Source organism: Miscanthus floridulus, chromosome 7 (genome assembly GCF_019320115.1).
Source record: "Miscanthus floridulus cultivar M001 chromosome 7, ASM1932011v1, whole genome shotgun sequence".
Taxonomy (NCBI): domain Eukaryota; kingdom Viridiplantae; phylum Streptophyta; class Magnoliopsida; order Poales; family Poaceae; genus Miscanthus; species Miscanthus floridulus.
Genome location: NC_089586.1, coordinates 17774478 through 17795238, shown reverse-complemented (window position 1 = coordinate 17795238; position 20761 = coordinate 17774478). Strand labels below are relative to the sequence as shown.

The 20761-nt window shown below is 52.3% G+C and overlaps 2 protein-coding genes across 2 annotated transcripts; both read right to left on the bottom strand.

Moving 5' to 3' along the window:
• Nucleotides 1–7908: 7908 nt before the first annotated feature.
• Nucleotides 7909–9011, bottom strand: LOC136465156 (putative homeobox-leucine zipper protein HOX26). Its single transcript, XM_066464008.1, has 3 exons — nt 8532–9011; nt 8212–8424; nt 7909–7992 (listed from the first exon to the last, which is right to left on the bottom strand). The coding sequence occupies exons 1-3, from the start codon at nt 9009–9011 to the stop codon at nt 7909–7911; spliced, it is 777 nt and encodes a 258-aa protein (XP_066320105.1).
• A 10029-nt stretch (nt 9012–19040) lies between these two features.
• Nucleotides 19041–20761, bottom strand: LOC136465154 (uncharacterized). Its single transcript, XM_066464007.1, has 3 exons — nt 20682–20761; nt 19980–20599; nt 19041–19141 (listed from the first exon to the last, which is right to left on the bottom strand). The coding sequence occupies exons 1-3, from the start codon at nt 20759–20761 to the stop codon at nt 19041–19043; spliced, it is 801 nt and encodes a 266-aa protein (XP_066320104.1).

The following is a 20761-nucleotide window of genomic DNA, read 5'->3' as shown; positions in this document are numbered from 1 at the left end:
TTTTGGTGTCAACAAGATGGGCCTGTATTGTTGTATTTATTTTGCTTCGATGCACTTTTGTAATAGAATAATTGTTCCAAAGTTGAGGATGTGAAGAGGAAGTTCCCCTTTGTGGAATTCCCTAAAGAGAGCCATTTGGTCATCCTTCATTTCATGCCAGAAAACCTGATGAAACTTTGGTGGGAAGGGAGCAACTAACATTGCATTCTCCTCGGTTGTAACTTGAGGGATATCGTCACGGTATAACTCATTCAAAGATATATTATTACAGTCAGTAGAACAAACAACTTTTTACAATATCTAGTGATGTATGCAGTGTGTGACCATGTATGAGACCCTCCTCTTGCTCCAAATGATAAATTCTAGTTTTCTGTGTTTACCATTTGCTACTAACCGGAAGTATTTTGTATTTGCATCACCTTCAAGTATCTCTCTTATCTTTGCTCACTGGTACCATTTTAGTTCTTCTTCCCTCAATAACTCTGATAGTCTATCATGTAAGACATGCTGAAGATTGAGTTCATCTTGACCCAACAAAGTTTGTTCTTCTTTTTTGTCTAACTCATCTAATTTGGTTAGCAATCTTTTCTTCCCCTTTTTGTAAGCATTGCTAACATTTTTGGCCCATCCCCTTCAATATTGACATAAACGTCTAATTTTTGCTTGCGATTTCTCTAAGGGTACGGTGTATTGCCCTCATCCACGCTATGCCATATATCTTGAACCAGATCAAGAAATCCTTCTCGCAACAACCAACCTAACTCAAACTTAAATAAATGTTGACTATTATAGGAACCTCTCCCGTGTTAAGAAACAAAGGTGTATGGTCAGAGATATCATGTGATAAAGCTTGTACAATAGTGTGTGGGAAATGAACCTCGCATTCACTGCAAGAACGAACTTTGTCCAACTTCTCAAAAGTCGTCGGAATCTCCAGGTTATTAGCCCAAGGTGAACTGCCTACCCGAATGTTCTAATTCTCATAAGTTGAACGCGTCAATAATTGCGTTGAATAGAAAACACCATCTATCATTGTAATTAGCATTATTAGATCTTGTAGTCTTCTAATTATATTAAAGTCACCACCTATTAAGATATGTAAGGTTTGTTTAGTACATAAATAAATGGACCAGCTCTGATGTAGAAGCGGCCTGATCTTTCCGATAAGTATGATAACTTCAATTGGTGAAGAACTCAACGTTCATGATCTAGGCTTCGAACCAAGTCTGATTTGGATCCTCACAACCGTTACACCACTGCTCCGTTGTTGTCAACCGCACAACGCGATTGACCTCACCGAGAAGGTTTTCCTGCAAGTGATCGAGAACACAAGCAAGAACAAGATGAACGTAATCTGAAATTGCAAATATAAATGAAGTATATGATATGAGGTTCAAGTCTTGATTCAAAAGGACTAGTCGACAGAGGAAAACAAGATCAAGAACAGGGCCCTGGTTCACAATAGTCAATCTTGGCGATACAAGTGCAACGTACAATGTCTGTTTCATGAGGAAAACAAGAACACAGCAAAATCCAAACCCTAATGAGAGTGATGGCGGCTAATTATAAAGTCCGATCTGATCACCTATGGATGCACCCCCTAATAGGCTCTAAGACGGTACACTGCCCCAACGGACCAAAAGATAGTGTCGCAACACTATGACAAATTCTAGATGCTGACTTGTTTCGATGATTCTTATTGACTCTAGATGAATTTTGACGTGAAACCAAAGCCATTGGTTAGCTTATGAAATTACCTTTCCGTGCATATGTGGATCGTCGAAAACGAAGTCCATATGCGTCTTGGGCATTGAGTTTACGTGGGACTGCTCCTGGAATCCAAGATGGACCAACTTGAATTGGACTGGGCCTCCGCCATGTAGATGAGTTGGACGCCCATGTTGGTCCTCTTCATTTCCTTGGCTTGTATTTGTTTCTAAAAAAATCCTTAACTTGTATTTGAAGGAGTGATCGATGTCCTCATCAAACTCTATAAGGAATGTTTCTTTAAGATGGTTTTGTGCAGCCCCATAAACTAAAAACAGAATCCACTTAAAATCATCATTTTTGTTTCTTAGTTTGAATTTAACAAAGAAATCTCCTCCATCTCTGGTGCATCAAACGCCTGTGTGGATTGGTACCTAAAAGCATGCCTCCAGATCAGCCTCGAGGAGTTTATAGTGCCACAAATAATTTTTACCCTCGCAAAGATTTTTAAGGAAATTCATGGAACAATCCCTCCTCCCAGTTTCTGATAGAGCAATAAAATCTAAACTTTTTTCACGCACTACATCTGACAAGAACTTAAACCTGTTCGGGTCTCCTAACCCATTGCAATTCCAAAAGATCCCTTTCATTGAGTAACTTAATTTTTTTAGTACATTTCTTTTTCTTTTGTGAACTTGACCTTTTCTTTCTCGGAATTATTGCCTGTAGATCACATAGATCACTTGCATCCCCATCGCTCACAGTCTCAGGTACCTCACCACAGAAATGATTTAACGTGAGAATGTCAAGTTCACCATCTGAATCATATAGAGAAAAAACGTGGTCCTTGTTTGAACTATTAGAACAAGGAACATTAAAATCCTTAGAGGTTAACGGTAGTTTACTCTTCTCAATATGTTTCAAATTTAGTGTGCATCTAAAGTAGCAAAAACTATATATCTAGAAAAGCTAAAATGTCTTATAATTTGGAATAGAGCGAGCACTTGTTTGTAGCTCAAACGACCAAGAAACAGATATGTGAGCATAATGTGATGTGGGCCTGTGGCCATGGATTCCTGATTAGCTTGCTCTTCATTCTTCCATTAACACTGGTTAATTTGAAGAGACGAGCCATGGGAGGTGTTTGGTTGGCCCAAAATACTCATGTCCAGCCCCCCATGACTGATCTGTCTACCAATGTCACCATGGAACAGCTATCTTGCCCATTTTAGCAGTCTAGCAGTAATATGTTCTTGCAGTAACATACTAACATAGTATGTCATAACGCAGGAGTATTCTTTACTGTCATCATGATTATTGTACCTGATTAATTAGCAGCTCGTAATTGTTAGAAAGAATTCATGCTCACTTCTCCACATCACAAATTTTACACGATCCCTCAAAGGATCACTAAGCACGGATATTTTTATATTAAAAAATGAAAATTAATAAGCATAATCAGGCACGTGTACATCGAGAAAATCAAGTCCAATCCAATTCAAAACAAATGAAGAAGAGAACACCTGGAAACAAATAATAATGAATGAAATGAAGAATCAAACCCAAACCAAATTAAAAGTGAGTGAACACAGACACAAATTTAAAGAATATCAATGATGGTCTCATCATGTATATATATGACCGATGCCCATTAGCAAACATATATTGGTCAGCTGAATCCTCTCCATAAAGTATATGGTATCTTAAAACGAGTTAGGGGGTATTTGGTTCTTTAGTCACTCCTAAAATTCATGTCACATCGAATATTCGGATGCTAATTAGGAGGACTAAACATGAGCTAATTATAAAACTAATTACACAGATGAAGGCTAATTCACAAGACGAATCTATTAAGCCTAATTAATCCATCATTAGCACATGTTCATTGTAGCATCATATTGTCAAATCGTGGACTAATTAGGCTTAATAGATTTGTCTCGCAAATTAGTCTCCATCTATGTAATTGGTTTTGTAATTAATCTATATTTAATGCTCCTTATTAGTATCTAAACATTCGATGTGACATAAATTTTAGGAGCGACTAAAGAACCAAACAAGGCCTTAATAAGCTCGTGTTGCAGTAGTAAACTAGTAATTACCTTATGCATGTATCTAATAACCAACTGGACGTAGCATGGCCGTCACTAGTACCTAGCTGCCCCATTTATATGTACACAGAAAATCAATTAAAGGGGGGTAAATAAAGAAGAAGAAAAATGGAAATTTGGCCTCTGGATTCCACGGACGAATGGTCGTGAGCATAGTTGGCCATGTAGCCCGAGCCCATCGGCCCGACCCGATACGGAGGCTAGCGGGCCCGGGCTGGCCCGGCCCGGAGCAGTAGGCTGTGCCTAGGCCTGACCCTAGGCACGTGGGTTGGCATGGCACGGCCTGCTACATAGCAGCTGGCTCGGTGATGGCCCGGCCTGCCAGCGTCCCCCCTCCTGCCGCCCCGCGCCGCGCCCCACCCCCACATATAAGCGGCTCCCTAGTCCCCCGTCGCCTCGCCTCCTCAGTCCTCACCTCTCCACTCTCCCTCCTCGTCCGCTCATCAGTTAGCAGTCGCCTTGCCTCCTCGTCCGCTCTGCTCTCCGCTCCAAACCCTAACCCTAATCCCAAGTTCCCCACTTGCTCGCCACGACGCAGCCAAGCCCCGCTCGCCTAGTCGCCTCGGCCTCGCCGGCGGCCGGCTCCGCAGTCCGCTCCCAACCCTAACCCTAATCCCCACTCGCTCGCCGGCTCACTGTGGCACAATCTCTGCTCCCTCTCTCGCCCGCATCGACCGCATCCACGATCTGGTGAATCTGAGCTCTCTCTAGTGATCTACTGATCTCGTCCGTCGTCCCCGACTCCGGTGACCTCGATCCGCCTCTCCTCCCTTCTCCCTCTCTCTTCTCTCGCTCTCGGTGAACTATGTGAGTTCGTGACCGTGTTCCCATCCGTCCCTCCTCCACCATTCGCCATCGTTTCTAATCGGTCTCTCTCCTCTGGGTGGCCCTCGTCATCTCCGGCACCGGGCTCCAGTTGCGCAGGTACTCCGCTAACCCTAACCCTAACCCTAACCCTAGATCTATCTTCTCCACTTCTTGTGTCTCTTCCACTGACTCTGGATCTGTACCTCTATGGCTCTATCTCTCTGACTCTGTTTTTCTCCTCCATGCAGGTCGGTTGCCGATGCCTCGTCGTCCTCTTCCTGTGGCATAGACTGGGCACGGCGGCCGCGCGCACCGTTGAGGAACGGTGCTGGAGATAAGTCATCCGCGGTCAAGGTTGCCATGGCGGATGACGATGATGTCGTCTATCCACTCACTGGCAATGATGACCTGATCGCGGCAGGGCTGCTCCCAGAGGACGACGATGACATCTGTGACAACGCTGCTGTGTTGTTGGGTATCAATGTCAGTAGCGGCTCTGCTCCGATCGATCTGGACGGTGGCGACGGTGGTGGAGGGGCGGAGCCGGCGCCGTCGGCGATGGCGACAGGGACACCGGTCGGCTCCAACAGCACAGATGGTACCTCATGCCTTGGTAAGCGTAAATTTGGGGTCTAGGTTGATTTTGATGAGATCTATGAGACTGTGAATGGTCAAAAGGTTCGAACTGCTGCTATCTGTAAAATGTGTAAGAGTAGATTGTCTGCTAGATCTTCTGCTGGCACTGGCCATTTGATTAGGCATCAGAAATCTTGTAGGAAAAAGGTTGATCATGCTGCTAGGGTTCAGTCTAGGCTTTCTTACAATCCTGATGGATCTGTGCATAACTGGGACTACAATCCTACTGTTGCTCGCTCTGAGTTGTGTAGGTTGATTGCTAGGCTTGACCTTCCATTAGGTATAGGTGAGTCACAAGCATGGGAGGATTACATTATTCTTGCTCATAACCCTATGTTTGCCAACGTTTCTAGACATACCACCACTAGAGATCTTGGTAAGCTGTTTACTGAACGTCGTGATAAGTTTAAGAATTTTGTGTTGCCTGCTGCTTCTTCTGTTGCTTTGACTTTAGACATTTGGTCTGGTAATGCTAAGGAGGACTATATTAGTGTTGTTGCTCACTATGTGAATGCTGATTGGGAGTTACAGAAAAAAAGGTTATTGGTCTTAGGCTGATTGAGGTTAAACATTCTGGTGAAAACATTGCTGAAAGAATTGCTGCTGTGGTTGAGGAGTATTGTCTGATTGACAAGATTTTCTCTGTCACTCTAGACAATGCTTGTTCTAATGCTAGGGCTATGAACACTTTGACACCTCTATTTGCTTGTTACTTGGGTCCTGATCCTTCACCTGATCCTGTGGATCCTAGTAACCGTAAGTATAGTTTTGTATATCAATGTTGTGCTTGTCATATCATTAATCTCATTGTAAAATCTGGCTTAAAGAGGTTGAAACCTTACACAGAAGATTTTAGAACTGCAATTAACTTCTTAAATTTCTCTAATCAAAGAATTGTATTGTTCAAGGAATACTGTAATGTTAAGGGTGTTAGACCTAGAAAGTTTGGCTTGGATATAGATGTTAGATGAAATTCTACTTACCTGATGCTTAAACACTTGGTTCCATACAAGAATGTCTTTTCTGTGTTCATTAATTCTTATTATGGTTCATAATTGTTGACTACAAATTATTGGTATTTTGCTAAGAAGTTAGTGGAGTTCCTGGAACTCTTCTATGACTCCACTGTTGTACTGTCTGGTTTTTATTATCCTACAAGTCCACTTGTTCTGCACCATATCCTAGAGATTGCTTCTCATTTGCATGCATGTGAAAAAAATCATAATCTGAGAGCTATTGTATTACCTATGAAGCTTAAGTTCCTTAAATATTGGCAAGACATACCTCTGTTATATTCATATGCATTCATTCTTGATCCTAGAGCTAAGATGAGAGGTTTCTTTAATGTGCTGCAATTACTTGGTGAATACACTAGTTCTGAGTACAATTCATACTATGCTGATATCAAAACTGAATTGTATAAACCGTTTAACAAATATGAGAGCAAGTTTGGTGCAGCTAGGTTTCAAAGGGTTGCACAACCATCAGATCATACAGGTAAGAAAAAGCCGGCCTGGGGAAGAATCTTTGGCCGTGGATCAGGTGTTGTTGGTCCTTCACCTCTCCCTGCCACTTCATCTTCATCTACTTCTGTTGTTTCTGAGCTATCTGCTTACTTAGACAGTGACAATGTCACTTCTTATGAGGGTGACTTTGACCTACTTCTGTGGTGGCGTGACTACAAGCTAACCTTTCTAATCATGTCTATAATGACTAGAGATATCCTATCAATTCCTGTATCTATTGTGTCTTTAGAGTCTTGTTTCAGTTTGACAGGTAGGATAATTGAGGAACGACGGCGGCGCTTGTCACCAGAGACTGTGGAGATGCTGACCTGCTTAAAGGACTGAGAGTTAGGAGAAAAAAGGGAACAGCATGCTGTTGAGAACCAAGAACTTGAAGACTCATTCCAGAACTTGTACCTTGATGAAGATGGACCTGCTGGTGGTGCTCCTGGTACTTAGTGAGGTACTGAGGTTAAGACTTGCCTCCTGAGTGTGTGTGTGATTTGTGACTGTGAAAGGGTGTGTGTGACTGTGAAAGACTTGTCTATCATTTGAACAATGGTTAATTAAGAGCTGACTGCGCTCTTTTTTTCTCTCTAGGGTTTCTCACAAGGGTGAGTTTTACCTAAAAATGTTTTTAATGAGGCAGCATTGCACTAAACAGCTCATTTTGGTTATTTATGTTGTCTGTCGGCTTTAGACTTTGATTCTGTGAATCAGTGAATGTATGAAACTGTGATCTGTGAATGTATCGGACATTTCGACTTTGATTCTATGAATGTATGAAAATGTGACTGCATCGGACAAGTTTTAGACTTTGATTTTGTGAATGTAAGAAACTGTGATGATGTATTGATGTGAACTGTGAATGTATGAATTATAAAACTGTGAACTGTTATCTGTTTGTGAAACTGTGATTCTGTGAATGTAAAGGGTAACATGCCGCGGGCTGGCACGGCCCATGATTCTGGCCGTGCTTCGCGGGCTGGCCCAGCACGGAAATCGGCCCATAGGGCCGTGTCGTGCCGACCCGTTGGCTATCGGGCCTTGCTGGCACAGGCCCATGCCGTGCCGGGCCGGGCCAGCCCGTTGGCCATATATAGTCATGAGGTCAGGTGACATGGCGAGTCAACTGAACGTTACTACTACGCCAGCATGTTGCCGCCGCCGGCGACGACAGCGAGCTGCTGCTTGTCGGCGCCGGCCATGCCAGCCCGCGGTCTGTTACCCTTTGCATTAACAGAATCACAGTTTCACAAACAGATAACAGTTCACAGTTTTATAATTCATACATTCACAGTTCACATCTATACATCGTCACAGTTTCTTACATTCACAAAATCAAAGTCCAAAACTTGTCCGATACCGTCACATTTTCATACATTCCTAGAATCGAAGTCGAAATGTCCGATACATTCACATATCACAGTTTCTTAGACGGCGGCGACCAGGCTCGTGGACGAAGCCGCCGCCCGGCGGTGGTCGGCGAGGTCCCTCCTGAGGCGGGCGTTGTCGTCGGTGAGGCGGTCGCACCAGCGTCGCAGCAGGTCGCAGTCGACCTCTGTCTGCTTGAGCTTGGTCCGCGCCCGCCGGTTCTGGAACCACACGTCCACCTGCCGCGCGCTCAGCCCCACACGCCGCGCCAGCTCCTGCTTCTCTCCCTGCTCGATCCGATTCGATTCATCAACGAATTTGCATTTGATTAGTCGATGAACTGAATTGAGGAATGGAAGAGATGAATGAAGAATTATGCATGCATACGACATACGTGAGAGAGGATGTTGTGGGCGCGGAAGCTGTCCTCGAGCATGGTGGCCTGCGCGGCGGTGAGCCGGAGCTTCTTCCTCCCGCCGCCGCCGCCGCCGTCGCCGTCGTCGCGGCACGTCGTCTTGGACTTCTTACTCTGATGCCTATCAGCAGCAGCGGCTGTGGCGGTGCCACCGCCGGCGTCTGCGTCTCTCTTCTTCTTCCTGCTCGCCGTCGCCGCCGCCCCAGTCGGCCGGCCCCGGTGGTGCTGAAGTGCTTGCGCTTCGTCACCGTCACGAAGATCATCGTCCTGCACCGACAGCACCTCGCCGAACAGCTGCACCGTCCGCGGCGGCGGTGCTAGCCACAGGCTCTTAGCTCCTCCTCCTCCGCTGCCGCCGCCGATCCCCAGGGACAGGTGCGTGCCGACCTCCTCCGCGGACACGGGCACGGAGTAGTACTGCTCCTCCATGCTGCTGCCGGCCGTGGTGAGGCTAGACATGGCGATATGATGGCGATCGATCGATGGAAGTGGCGAGACGGCTCGACGAGAGAGAGAGGAGGAGGAGGCAAGGCAAAGCAGCGTGGCGGCCGATGAGTGCACAGGCTGCTGGTGCGTGCGTTTATATAGGTGGCATGCAGGAGAAGGGCGGCCACCACCGTACCAGTCCACCATTCGGGCATTCCATTCCACACCAACCTTAACCTGATGGAGGATTGGATTGGAGGGGACAAGGTCGTAGTACGGTTTCGTGTGGGGGTTAATGAAGGGGCAATTAGGTTACTAATGAATGGGGGTAATGGCAGGAATTAGTACACGCGTTGATGCATGCGTGGTTGGAGTTGGACTCAGGGACCAACCTACCTACCTACCTGATTTAATTTACTAATTGGGATTGGAATACATGTCAATCAAGAACAGGAAGCAGACAAGTCGTCGGTCTGACGGTCTCACTGTTGGAGGTCAAGATCAGGTGTCTTACAATTGGCCTTTTTGTTTGGAAACCGATGGCAGTTTAAGACTAGATAGCGTACCAGGTACTCTTACCGTATTTAACAAGCGTTAACTATATACTATAGTAGTGCCCTTCCAACTTAATGTACCAATAGTTAACATACAGTATATACTAGTAGTATTTGGGGAGGTACTTTATGGGGTGTACTATTAGGATTAAAGAAAAGTCAAACTTTGTAGGTTTTGATGAATATTACCATTACTCAAATTATATGCAAGGTTAATATAATATATAAATACATAATGATCATGAAACGATATACTTCTATATTTTAAGCGCGTGTAACTCCAACAGAAGATCTAAATTGTTTTGGAGACAAAAAAAGCGTCTTCAACGGACTGGTCAAATACATCTTCAAATTTAGTAGCTCTCCATCGTAAAAAACAATCGCCCGCTAGAATTGGATAAGCATCCTCGTCCGAATTTTTTACATTTTGGCCTTTTTTTTAAAGTTTCTCACAAATAAACCCCTGGCGGAAAGAATTCAGAAAATTGACCCTTAGCTCGGCGCCATTGATGCTGACGCCGAGCTTCTGGACACGGTGGACGGTGTCGGGTACCATAGAACGGGGTACCCCGAGCTACACCAAAAGAATCACTTAAATCCCATCAAAAACAGAGCTAGAGGGTAAGTCATGGGCTCATCACCGGCCACGTTCGAGCCCACCAGGTTCTCCACCTCACCTCGAGCCTCGCACAGGAGGTCTCGGCATCCTGACGCAATCTCCGCCTCACGCGAGGCCTCTCACGGGAGGCCTCTACAAGGAGCCCAATCTCCGTCTCGCCCGAGGCCCTGTGCGTACGACCTTGAACGAGATAGCTATTCTCCGTATCGCTCAAGGCCGGCTTGTCAATAGCCCGTCGCCCCCGCCGCGACCGGTCCTCCCGACAGCATGTCACGTCCCATTAATATGTCAACCACTCCCGCAATCTCAGTCGAACGGCGGCTCGACACCGCGGAGTGGCCGACGGGACACGAGGTCGCATCAGCGCCATACCGACTGAGACAAAGCACGGCGGAGATTACCGGCCACAATATTCTGACGCTGTGCCCACGATCAGCGCCCGCACTACACTGTGCCCCGCGATCCCCGCCTCGAAAACAACACGGCATGGGCAGCCTGGCCCGGGTCATCATCGCCTCCGAACCAGCACACCAGACCAATCGCTCTCTCCGGGCCTCGGCACTCTACACCAGGGTCTCGGCTATCTCGGGATTCGTGTCTGCTGAGACCCCCCACCACGGTGCGGCCTCGGCACCGACCGAGCCTCGGCCTCGTGCATAGTCAATCCACAGCGACCCGCACACTGACCGCCGCACCCGCTCTGAGGCAGCACTGGAGCTCCCATGACGCACAGGATCGGATGTGACCGGCACGTCGCCCCGGTGCTCCAAGGACGGACCACTCCGACGACTACGCCGCCACAGGAACATGCTACAGGGCTCGGACACGCCGCCTCTGTCCGCACGATGCCGTATAGTTAGCACATGTACCGCCCTTGTCCTCCCTTCAAACTATAAAAGGAAAGGACTTGGGCCATTCTAGGGGACGAGTTCTCAGGAAGAGAAAAAGAGAGGCAGACACAGAAACAACACCCTGTAACTCGCGTACTCACCCGCTGTCTGAGAGCAACATCTCAAGCAGCCCCCATCACTCTGTGCCGAGACCTGGGATTAGCTCCCTCTCTCACCCAGCTTGTAACCCCCTACTACAAGCACCTCGGTGCGAGGAATACAAGATCAATCTCTCAGACTGGATGTAGGGCACCGTCGCCTGAACCAGTATAAGCCTTGTGTCTCTTTGCATCACCATCCGGGATTGGGAACACGCAATACAAATTTACTAGTTGGTTGAGGATCCCCCGGTCCGAAACACCGACAGTTGGCGCGCCAGGTAGGGGACTCTGCGTGTCAGTTTCGCTATCCCAACAAGTTCCGGATGGCAGACCCCATACGATCGTTGCGTCTCGGCACGGTGGTTTGGTTTGGAAGCCTAGAGTTCATGTCTCTAGGGCATGAGTACGACATGGTACTCCTCACTCCTCGAGCCCCACCAACCGACGACGAAGTCACGCACCGGTAGCCCAGGCGCAAGCGGCGCCCAGGCGACCGCTCTCGCCGCGCTCGCCAAGCACGATGCGAGCAAGATCTCCCCGATGCCATGCGAACCCAGGGCGACACGCCGCTCTCCAATTGGGGACCAGCTGTTGGCGCAGGGTCCCTAATTGGGGACCTTTCTAGCCTGAGCCTGGACAAGGGGAAAACGCCGGTAGCCTTCGGCGACGCCCCATCATCAAGCTCCACTCCACCACTCCCGGAGGAGCCAACTCCGGCGGAGCAGAGCCCGGTGACGGTGCCATCCCCATACCCCTTCGGGTTGAGAAATGGCGCCGCCTCCTACGCTTACGCCTACGCATCCGCTCACGCGGATCCCTCGGGACGCCACCAACGCTTTGCCCTCGACTTCGACACCACCGCATCGACCCACACCCATGCCGATTCCTCGGAGGAGGATGAGGCGTGGGCCGGAGCGGATTTCTCCGGCCTCCACAACCCTGGAGCCATGCGCCGCTTCTTGGCTGCAAGCAACTACTGCTTCGGCTACTCCGACTCCGACGACGAGGGCACCTATGACCCCACTCGCGAGTGTTTCCACGTCGGGCTCAGGATGCCGAGGGCGGGCAAGGAGGACGAGGGGGCGGGTAGCCATTCCCCGCTTCGCCCGAGTACAGGCGCCGCCACACCTCCGCGTATTGTCCTGCCGGCAGCACGGAACGAGAACCTCGCTCCTGCGTGACCTCAACGCCCAGACCTAGAACAACTCCGTGAGCTCTAGGCCAAGGTCGAACAAGACTGACTCCTTTTATAGCAGCTTTGAGACTCTCGAACAGGAGCAGCGAGGTCGCGGCGACGGCGGAGGAGCCCGACGGAGGGCCCACGATGTGCATCACCGCATCCACGACGATGAAGGGAGTGAGCAACCCCCAGTCTTCAATTGCGCTAGCCAGAACGTCGCGGCTGCGGCAATGCTGGTCCGCGCGATGCCCGAGCCTTCTACCACGGAGGGGTGGCGGGTCCGCGGCGAGCTCTGAGAGCTCCTACAGACCGCCGCGGTGCAGCAGGCCGAGAGTTCCGCCTCCCGATGGCTCGAGGGCGCCTCGAACCTGCCCGCAGCACCGCCTCGGCAAGATAGGGAGGCCTCGGTTCGTCCCGAGCCTGCTCGAGCACCGATAGCCCACAGGGTCCCCTTACTACTTGACCGCCTCAGCAATCGACGTGAGGCGCAGGGAGACCATGAGGTAGTCAGCAGGCGACGACGCCACGACAACGAGGGGCCCACCTGGGGCTATCACCCGCACCGAGGTGGCCGTTATGACAGCGAGGAGGACCGCAGCCCTTCTCCTGAACCGCCAGGCCCTTGGGTCTTCAGCAGAGCCATCCGCGCTGCTCATTTCCCGACCTGGTTTCGGCAACCAGCCAATCTCACGAAGTATAGCGGCGAGACCAACCCCAAACTCTGGCTTGCTGATTACCACCTGGCCTGCCAGCTAGGTGGCGTGGACGAGGACCTGCTCATCATCCGCAACCTCCCCTTGCTCTTGTTAGACTCAGCGCAAGCCTAGCTCGAGCACCTTCCTCCCTCACAAATCCACGACTGGCGCGACTTAGTTAGGATCTTCGTTGGGAACTTCCAGGGCACATACGTGTGCCCTAGGAACTCCTAGGATCTTAAGAGCTGTCGCCAGAAACCGGACGAGTCTCTCCGAGACTTCATCCGGTGCTTCTCCAAACAGTGCACCGAGTTGCCCAGCGTTGGCGACTCGGAGATCATCCAGGCTTTCCTCTCTGGCACCACCTACCGGGACTTGGTCCGAGAGTTAGGTCGGAACATGCCGCGCTCAGCTGCCGCGCTCCTTGACATCGCAACCAACTTCGCCTCGGGCGAAGAAGCTGTTGGAGCCATCTTCCCCGACAGCGACGCCAAGGGGAAGCGGACGGACAAGGCCCCCAAGGCCTCAGCCTCCCACCTCCCCAAGAAAAAGAAGAAGGACCGCTTGGGGAAGCAGGAGGTCCGGGAAGCCGATCTGGTCGTGGTTGCAGAACGCAAGAATCCCCGAGGCCTCAAGGGCCCTAGGCCTTTCGACGACATGCTTAAGAAACCCTGCCCTTACCACTAAGGCCCGGTCAAGCACGCCCTCGAGGATTGCTCCATGCTGTGGTGTTACTATGCCAGGCTCGGGCTCCCCGACGACGACGCCAAGTAGAAGGGCACCGGCGACCAGGACGATAACAAGGACGACGGGTTCCCCGAGGTACGCAACGCCTTCATGATCTTCGGCGGACCCTCGGCGTGCCTTACGGCGTGGCAGCGGAAGAGGGAACACCGAGAAGTCTTCTCGGTCAAGGTGGCCACCCCCCGGTACCTTGACTGGTCTCAGGAGGCGATCACCTTTGATCGAGACGACCACCCCGACCATGTTCCGAATCCCGGGCAGTACCCACTGGTTGTCGACCTGATCATCGGCAACACCCGACTCTCCAAGGTGTTGATGGACGGAGGCAGCGACCTCAATATCCTATATGTCAACACCCTGGAGCTCTTGGAGATCGACCAGTCGAGGCTCCGAGGCGACGTCGCACCCTTCCACAGCATCGTGCCAGGGAAACGCACGTGACCCCTCGGGCGCATCGACCTTCCCGTCTGCTTCGGCACCCCCTCCAACTACCGCAAGGAAGTCCTTACCTTCGAGGTAGTCAGGTTTGGGGGAACCTACCACGCCATTCTGGGGCGGCCGTGCTATGCCAAGTTCATGGTAGTCCCCAACTATACCTACCTCAAGCTCAAGATGCCAGGCCCCAGCGGTATCATCACGATTGAGTCCACGTACGAACATTCATACGACTGCGACGTCGAGTGCATCAAGTACGCCAAGGCTCTTGCGGAGACTGAGACCCTTATTGCCCACCTCGACCAACTCAATGGCGAGGCGCCTGACTCCAAGCGTCGCGCAGGGGCGTTCGAGCCCGCGGAGGCCATCAAGCTCGTCCCGGTCGACCCCGCCTGCCCCGACGACCGGGCGCTGAGGATCAGCGCCACCCTCGACATCAAATAGGAAGCCGTGCTCATCGACTTCCTCCGTGCGAATGCCAACATATTCACATGGAGTCCCTCGGACATGCCGAGCATACCGAGGGAGGTCGCCGAGCATGCCTTGGACATCCAGGCTGGCTCTAGACCGGTGAGGCAACGCCTGCACCACTTCGACGAGGAAAAGCGTAGGGCCATCGGTGAGGAGGTGCAGAAACTCTTGGCGGCCGGGTTCATCAAGGAAGTGTCCCACCCAGAGTGGTTAGCTAACCCCGTGTTAGTTAAGAAGAAAAATGGGAAATGGAGGATGTGTGTAGACTACACCGGTTTGAACAAAGCCTATCCAAAAGTCCCCTTCCCATTACCCCGAATCGATCAGATCATTGACTCCACTGCGGGGTGCGAGACCCTGTCTTTCCTTGATGCGTATTCTGGTTACCATCAAATCAAGATGAAAGAGTCCGACTAGCTTGCGACTTCTTTCATCACCCCATTCAGCATGTACTGCTATGTGACTATGCCTTTTGGCCTCAGAAATGTAGGGGCCACGTACTAGCGGTGCATGACCCAGGTCTTTGGTGACCACATTGGGCGAACCGTCGAGGCCTATGTGGACGACATCATGGTCAAGACTAGAAAGGCCGGGGATCTCATCGATGACTTGAGGATAGCCTTCAAATGCCTTAGAGAGAAGGGCATCAAGCTCAATCCTGAGAAGTGTGTGTTCGGGGTCTCCCGAGGCATGCTCTTGGGATTCATAGTCTCGAAACGAGGCATCGAAGCCAACCCAGAGAAGGTCTCTGCCATAACCAGCATGGGACCAATCAGAGACCTCAAGGGAGTACAGAGGGTCATGGGATGCCTTGCGGCCCTGAGCCGCTTCATCTCGCGCCTCGGCGAAAAAGGATTGCCTCTATACCGACTCCTGAGAAAATCCGAGCGTTTCTCTTGGACCCCCGAGGCCGAAGAAGCCCTCGATAGACTCAAAGCGCTGCTCATGAATCCTCCCATCCTGGTACCCCTAGCCAGGGACGAGGCCCTCTTACTCTACATCGCCGCAATGACCCAAGTGGTCAGCGCTACCGTAGTAGTAGAGAGGCAGGAAGAGGGGCATGCTCTACCCACCCAACAACCTATTTACTTCATCAGTGAGGTGCTCTCCGAGACCAAAACACGCTACCCCCACATCCAGAAGCTGGTCTACGCCATAGTCCTGGCCCGGTGCAAACTGTGTCACTACTTCGAGTCTCACCTAGTGACTGTGGTATCATCTTTCCCCTTGGGGGAGATAGTTCATAACCGGGAGGCCTCAGGTAGAATAGCCAAGTGGGCTGTCGAGCTTATGGGGGAAACCTTGACTTTTGTGCCTCGGAAAGCGATCAAGTCTCAGGTCTTGGCCAATTTCGTGGCTGAGTGGACCGACACCCAATTACCACCTGCTCAAATTCAGATGGAGTGCTGGACCATGTACTTCGATGGATCCCTGATGAAGACCAGGGTAGGCGTGGGTCTGCTCTTCATCTTGCCCCTTGGAGTACACATGCGCTACATGGTGCAGCTCCACTTCGCCACCTCCAACAACGTGGCCGAGTACGAGGCCCTCATCAATGGCTTACAAGTCGCCATCAAACTTGGGGCACGGTGTCTTGACGTCCCGGGCGACTTGCAGCTCGTCATCGATCAAGTCATGAAGGAGTCAAATTGCCTCGACCCCAAAATGGAGGCTTACTGCAAGTTGGTACATCACCTAGAAGACAAGTTCGACGGTCTCGAGCTAAACCACATCGCACGGAAGTACAACAAGGCCACCGATGAACTGGCAAAGATGGCCTTGGCATGGGCTCCGGTCCCCCCGAACATCTTTGCCAGGGACCTCCACAAACCTTCCATTGACTACACCTTGGTAACAGAGGAGGGCCCACCTGTGGAATCCGCGGTAGGGCTCGACGCCCCCTCTACTGCCGAGACCCCCTCGACCGAGCCCGAGGTCATGGAAGTCAACACCGAGCCTCCGTAGACCGGCCAGAGCATGGATTGGCCAATCCCGTTCCTCGATTGGCTTAATCGAGGGGAGCTTCCTAGTGATAGGACCGAAGCCCGACGGCTTGCGTGCCGAGCCAAAACTTACGTCCTCTGCAATGACGAGTTGTACAGGCGAAGTCCCTCCAGTGTCCTCCAATGATGCATCACCGCCGAGGCAGGCCGAGCCCTGCTTTGGGACTTGCATGTAGGGGCCTACGGGCACCATGTGGCGTCTCGGACGCTCGTAGGAAACGCTTTTCGCCAAGGGTTTTACTGGCCGACGGCGGTTGCCAACGCCACCAAGCTAGTACGCTCCTACGAAGGATGTCAGTACTATGCTCGACAAACACATCTCCCGGCCCTGGCCCTCCAAACCATTCCCATCACTTAGCCATTTGTTGTATGGGGGCTCGACATGGTCGGGCCTCTACAGAAGGCGCCCGGGGGCTACACCCACCTCTTGGTAGCAATCGATAAATTTTCCATGTGGATCGAGGCTCGTCCGATCAATCGAATCAAATCCGAGTAAGCAGTGCTGTTCTTCACTGACATTATCCACAGATTTGGGGTTTCTAACACCATCATCACCGACAACGGGACACAGTTCACCGGCAAAAAGTTCTTGATGTTTTGCGACGACCACCACATCCGTGTGGCCTGGTCGGCCATAGGACACCCAAGGACCAATGGCCAAGTAGAACGTGCCAACGGCATGATCCTACAAGGCCTCAAGCCAAGAATTTACAACCGGTTGAAGAAGTTTGGCAAGAAATGGCTCGCCAAACTCCCATCGGTCATCTGGAGCCTGAGGAACACTCCAAGCCGAGCCACGGGGTTCACGCCTTTCTTCCTGGTCTATGGGGCCAAGGCCATCCTCCCCACTGACTTGGAATATGGTTCCCTAAGGCTACAAGCCTATAACGAACAAAGTAACCGCACCACCCGAGAGGACGCTCTCAACCAAGTGGAGGAAGCCCGAGACGTCGCACTACTGCACTCAGCTAAATACCAGCAGACCCTGCGATGCTATCAGGCCCGGCGCGTCTGAGGCCGAGACTTGAAAGTAGGCGACCTGGTGTTGAGGCTAGCACAGAGCAACAAGGGCCGCCACAAGCTGACCCCGCCATGGGAAGGACCGTACATCATCGCCCAAGTGCTGAAGCCCGGGACCTACAAGCTAGCCAACGAGAAGGGCGAAATCTTCACCAACGCTTGGAACATAGAACAGCTACGTCGCTTTTATCCTTAAATTTCCAAGCATTGTATATATTGTTTCTCGGAATACAATTAAGAAGCGTTCTTTAGTTGGTCTAATTTTCTCGAGAACCCCCCCCCCCGAGCCCATCATGGGTCTCGGCAATACGATAACACGGTAAGGGAGACTCGGCTCTACCTCTGCAGAACCAAGCCTCCCTCGGGGGCTAGATGGGGGACTCCCCCTAAGTCCCACGCACCATTCTTCAGTCGTTTTTTGAAAAAAATCCTACGCCAAACCCTCTAGCATGCTCTGACGAATCAGTTGCGAAAAACCCAAGGATCAAAAGCCCGTCTTAGGGCCAGAAGGCCGGTTGAGTCGCGAGATAGCCTAAGCCTCCGGGCTACGGCGCTCCCTCACCACCTTTTGCCCAGGGGACGGCTTAGGCTCCAAATAGGTTTTTTACAAAGAAATCAGATCGGAGACAACAAGAGGGCAGAGGCTCGGAAATACAAGACAAATGATTAAAGAAACACGAGTACTTCGAAAAGAAAGGTCTCGACAGCCACAAGCGTTATGGTACAAAGATAATTCCTACTCTATTTTTACATGGCCCCTTGGGCCCAGCTCAAAGCTCAGGGCCTCCGGCATCTACAGACGGCAGGGGAGGGACCACCTCCCCTTCGAACAGCATCGCTAGCGCCGTGCCAGGGCCTTCTGCCGCCTCCATCAGCTTCGTGACCACCACGCCGGCCTCCTCGTCATCATCAAGCAGGACATAGCCATCACTGATGGCCGAGAGGTCGATGCCAATGTAGTGAGAGGAGATGACGGCCAACGCGCGCTTGACACCCGTGTGCAGCGCTCCTCGGAGTCGCTCGCGCATCTGGCTGCTCAGCGCAATCAAACGGCTCCCAAGGGAGCTGCCTGACTGAACCCCTTCGACCTCCAAGGCCTCGCAGGCGGAAAGGGCAGCATGTTTCAGCGCCTCGTGCTCCCCGATCTTGGTCTCGAGCACCGTTTGCACCGCGCTGGAAGCCTCGGCCGCCCGAGTGACCTCCACCTCCAACTCTGCGCCCAAGGAAATGGAGTGAGATTGAGTGCGAAGAAAAAGCGAGCCAAAAAAGGGACAGCAGCCTGCGGAACTCACCCCTCGCCTTCTGCTCCCATCGACGGGCCTCGACCCGAGAGGCCTCGGCCTTCTCTCCCTAGCGTTGGGCCTCGGCCATGGAGGCCTCGGCCTTTTCCTTCAGGCACTGGGCCTCGATCTGAGAAGCCTCGGCAGCCCTGGAGACCTCTCTCCCTAGCTCTGCATCACATCAGGGAGTTAGGAGGTGAACACAAGAAAAATGAGGAAAACGAGGGGGACAGTACTCACCCTCGGCCTTTCCCCTCCAGACCATAGCCTCGATCCGGGAGGCCTCAACCACCGCAAGGCCCTCATCCAAGGCGTCTTTCATCAGCTGGTGCACACTCTCCTCTGCCCCTAGCTGCCCAGCGAGGCCTTGCCCGAGGCCGTCGCTTCTTCAGCCCGGGACCTGAAGGCATCCCGATCACCGGCGACGCGGGTAAGCTCCTCCTCCAACTCCTTGACCCGCGCCATCAAAGGGGCGACCTACCCCTGGGCCATGACCACCTCGACCCTCGCGTCGGCACAACGAAGTCAAAGGTCCTCCACCTCCGCGCTCCGTGCCGCCAGAAGCTCGTTGGCTCCTGCAAGCAGGCCCTTTTGCCGCTGGAGCTAGTCCCAGACGTCCCTCTCCCACCGGAGAAAGACCGACTTCCCAAGGGACCGGGTCTTGAGTTCCTGGGGAAGCAGAACAGGGGTCATTGATTGCAACAAAACTCAGAAAAAGACAACATCGCACGAGAAAAGAAAACGCGAACCTGGGCGACTCCGGCCAGTTCGTCGGCCACCACGGACAGCGCCGTCTGAAGCGACCGCTCCGCCAGCTGGTGGTATTGCTCGAAGGTGTCCCAGCGCCCGCCCTCGGCTGTGTCCTCGAGAGCGAATAGGGGCTCCCCCTCATGGTCGTCCCGGCTCCGCCACAGTACACGCGGGTGATCCCACCCGCGAGGCTCGGGTTGCACCCGCACGAGGGCCGAGCTTCCCTCGCCCAAGGTCGGAGCCAGCTGTTCCATGGCACCGGTCTCCTCGGCGTCGACCACCCCCCGCGCCTGGGAAGTATTGTCGGAGGAGATTGGATAGACCTCCACCTCTCGGGCGCTCCCTCGTAACAACAGCGGGCCCTGAACCAAGGGCGCCACCAAGGCCTCCGCAGCCTTCATCTCCGCCTCCTGGGCAGACGGCCTCGCCACCATCACGTTGGCCTCGATGATCTCGGGGGCTCCAGCCTCCGCAGTCATGGCCTCGATGGTCTCGGGGGCTCCGGCCTCCACCATAGTGGCCTCGGTGGTCGTAGAAACACCGACCCCCACCGCTGTGGTCTCAGCGGTCTTGGGTGCCCCGGCCTCCGTCGCCTCAGCCTCGGAGACCCCGGGGGCCTCGGCAACCAAGGGCACGCCAGCTCCATCCGACTCATGAGCCTCGCCCTCGTGGGGCAGAAGCACTCCCTTCCCTATCTGTGTCGGGGTCGCCTCGGCAGCCCCTCCTTGGGTGGCTGGCTCCTTCGGGTCGGCCCTCGCCGACGCCGCGCCGCGTTGTATAGCGGCTTGCGCCTCCGCCACCCAGTGGGCGAAGGAGCCGGGCCTCACCTTGAGCACCTCAAGGGGCACCAAGGGAAGCTCGTCCGCAGGTCGCTTCCGGCTAAGGACAAGACGATCACAGGGTCAGCACAAGACAAAAGAACGAACGGAAGGCACTGCGAACCCACCAAAAATACACCTACCTCGAGCGGGGCGGCAACCGCTTCACCATGGTGACCCTTATCCGCAAAGGCGGCGGCGGCGGCAGAGGCATCGCCTCCAT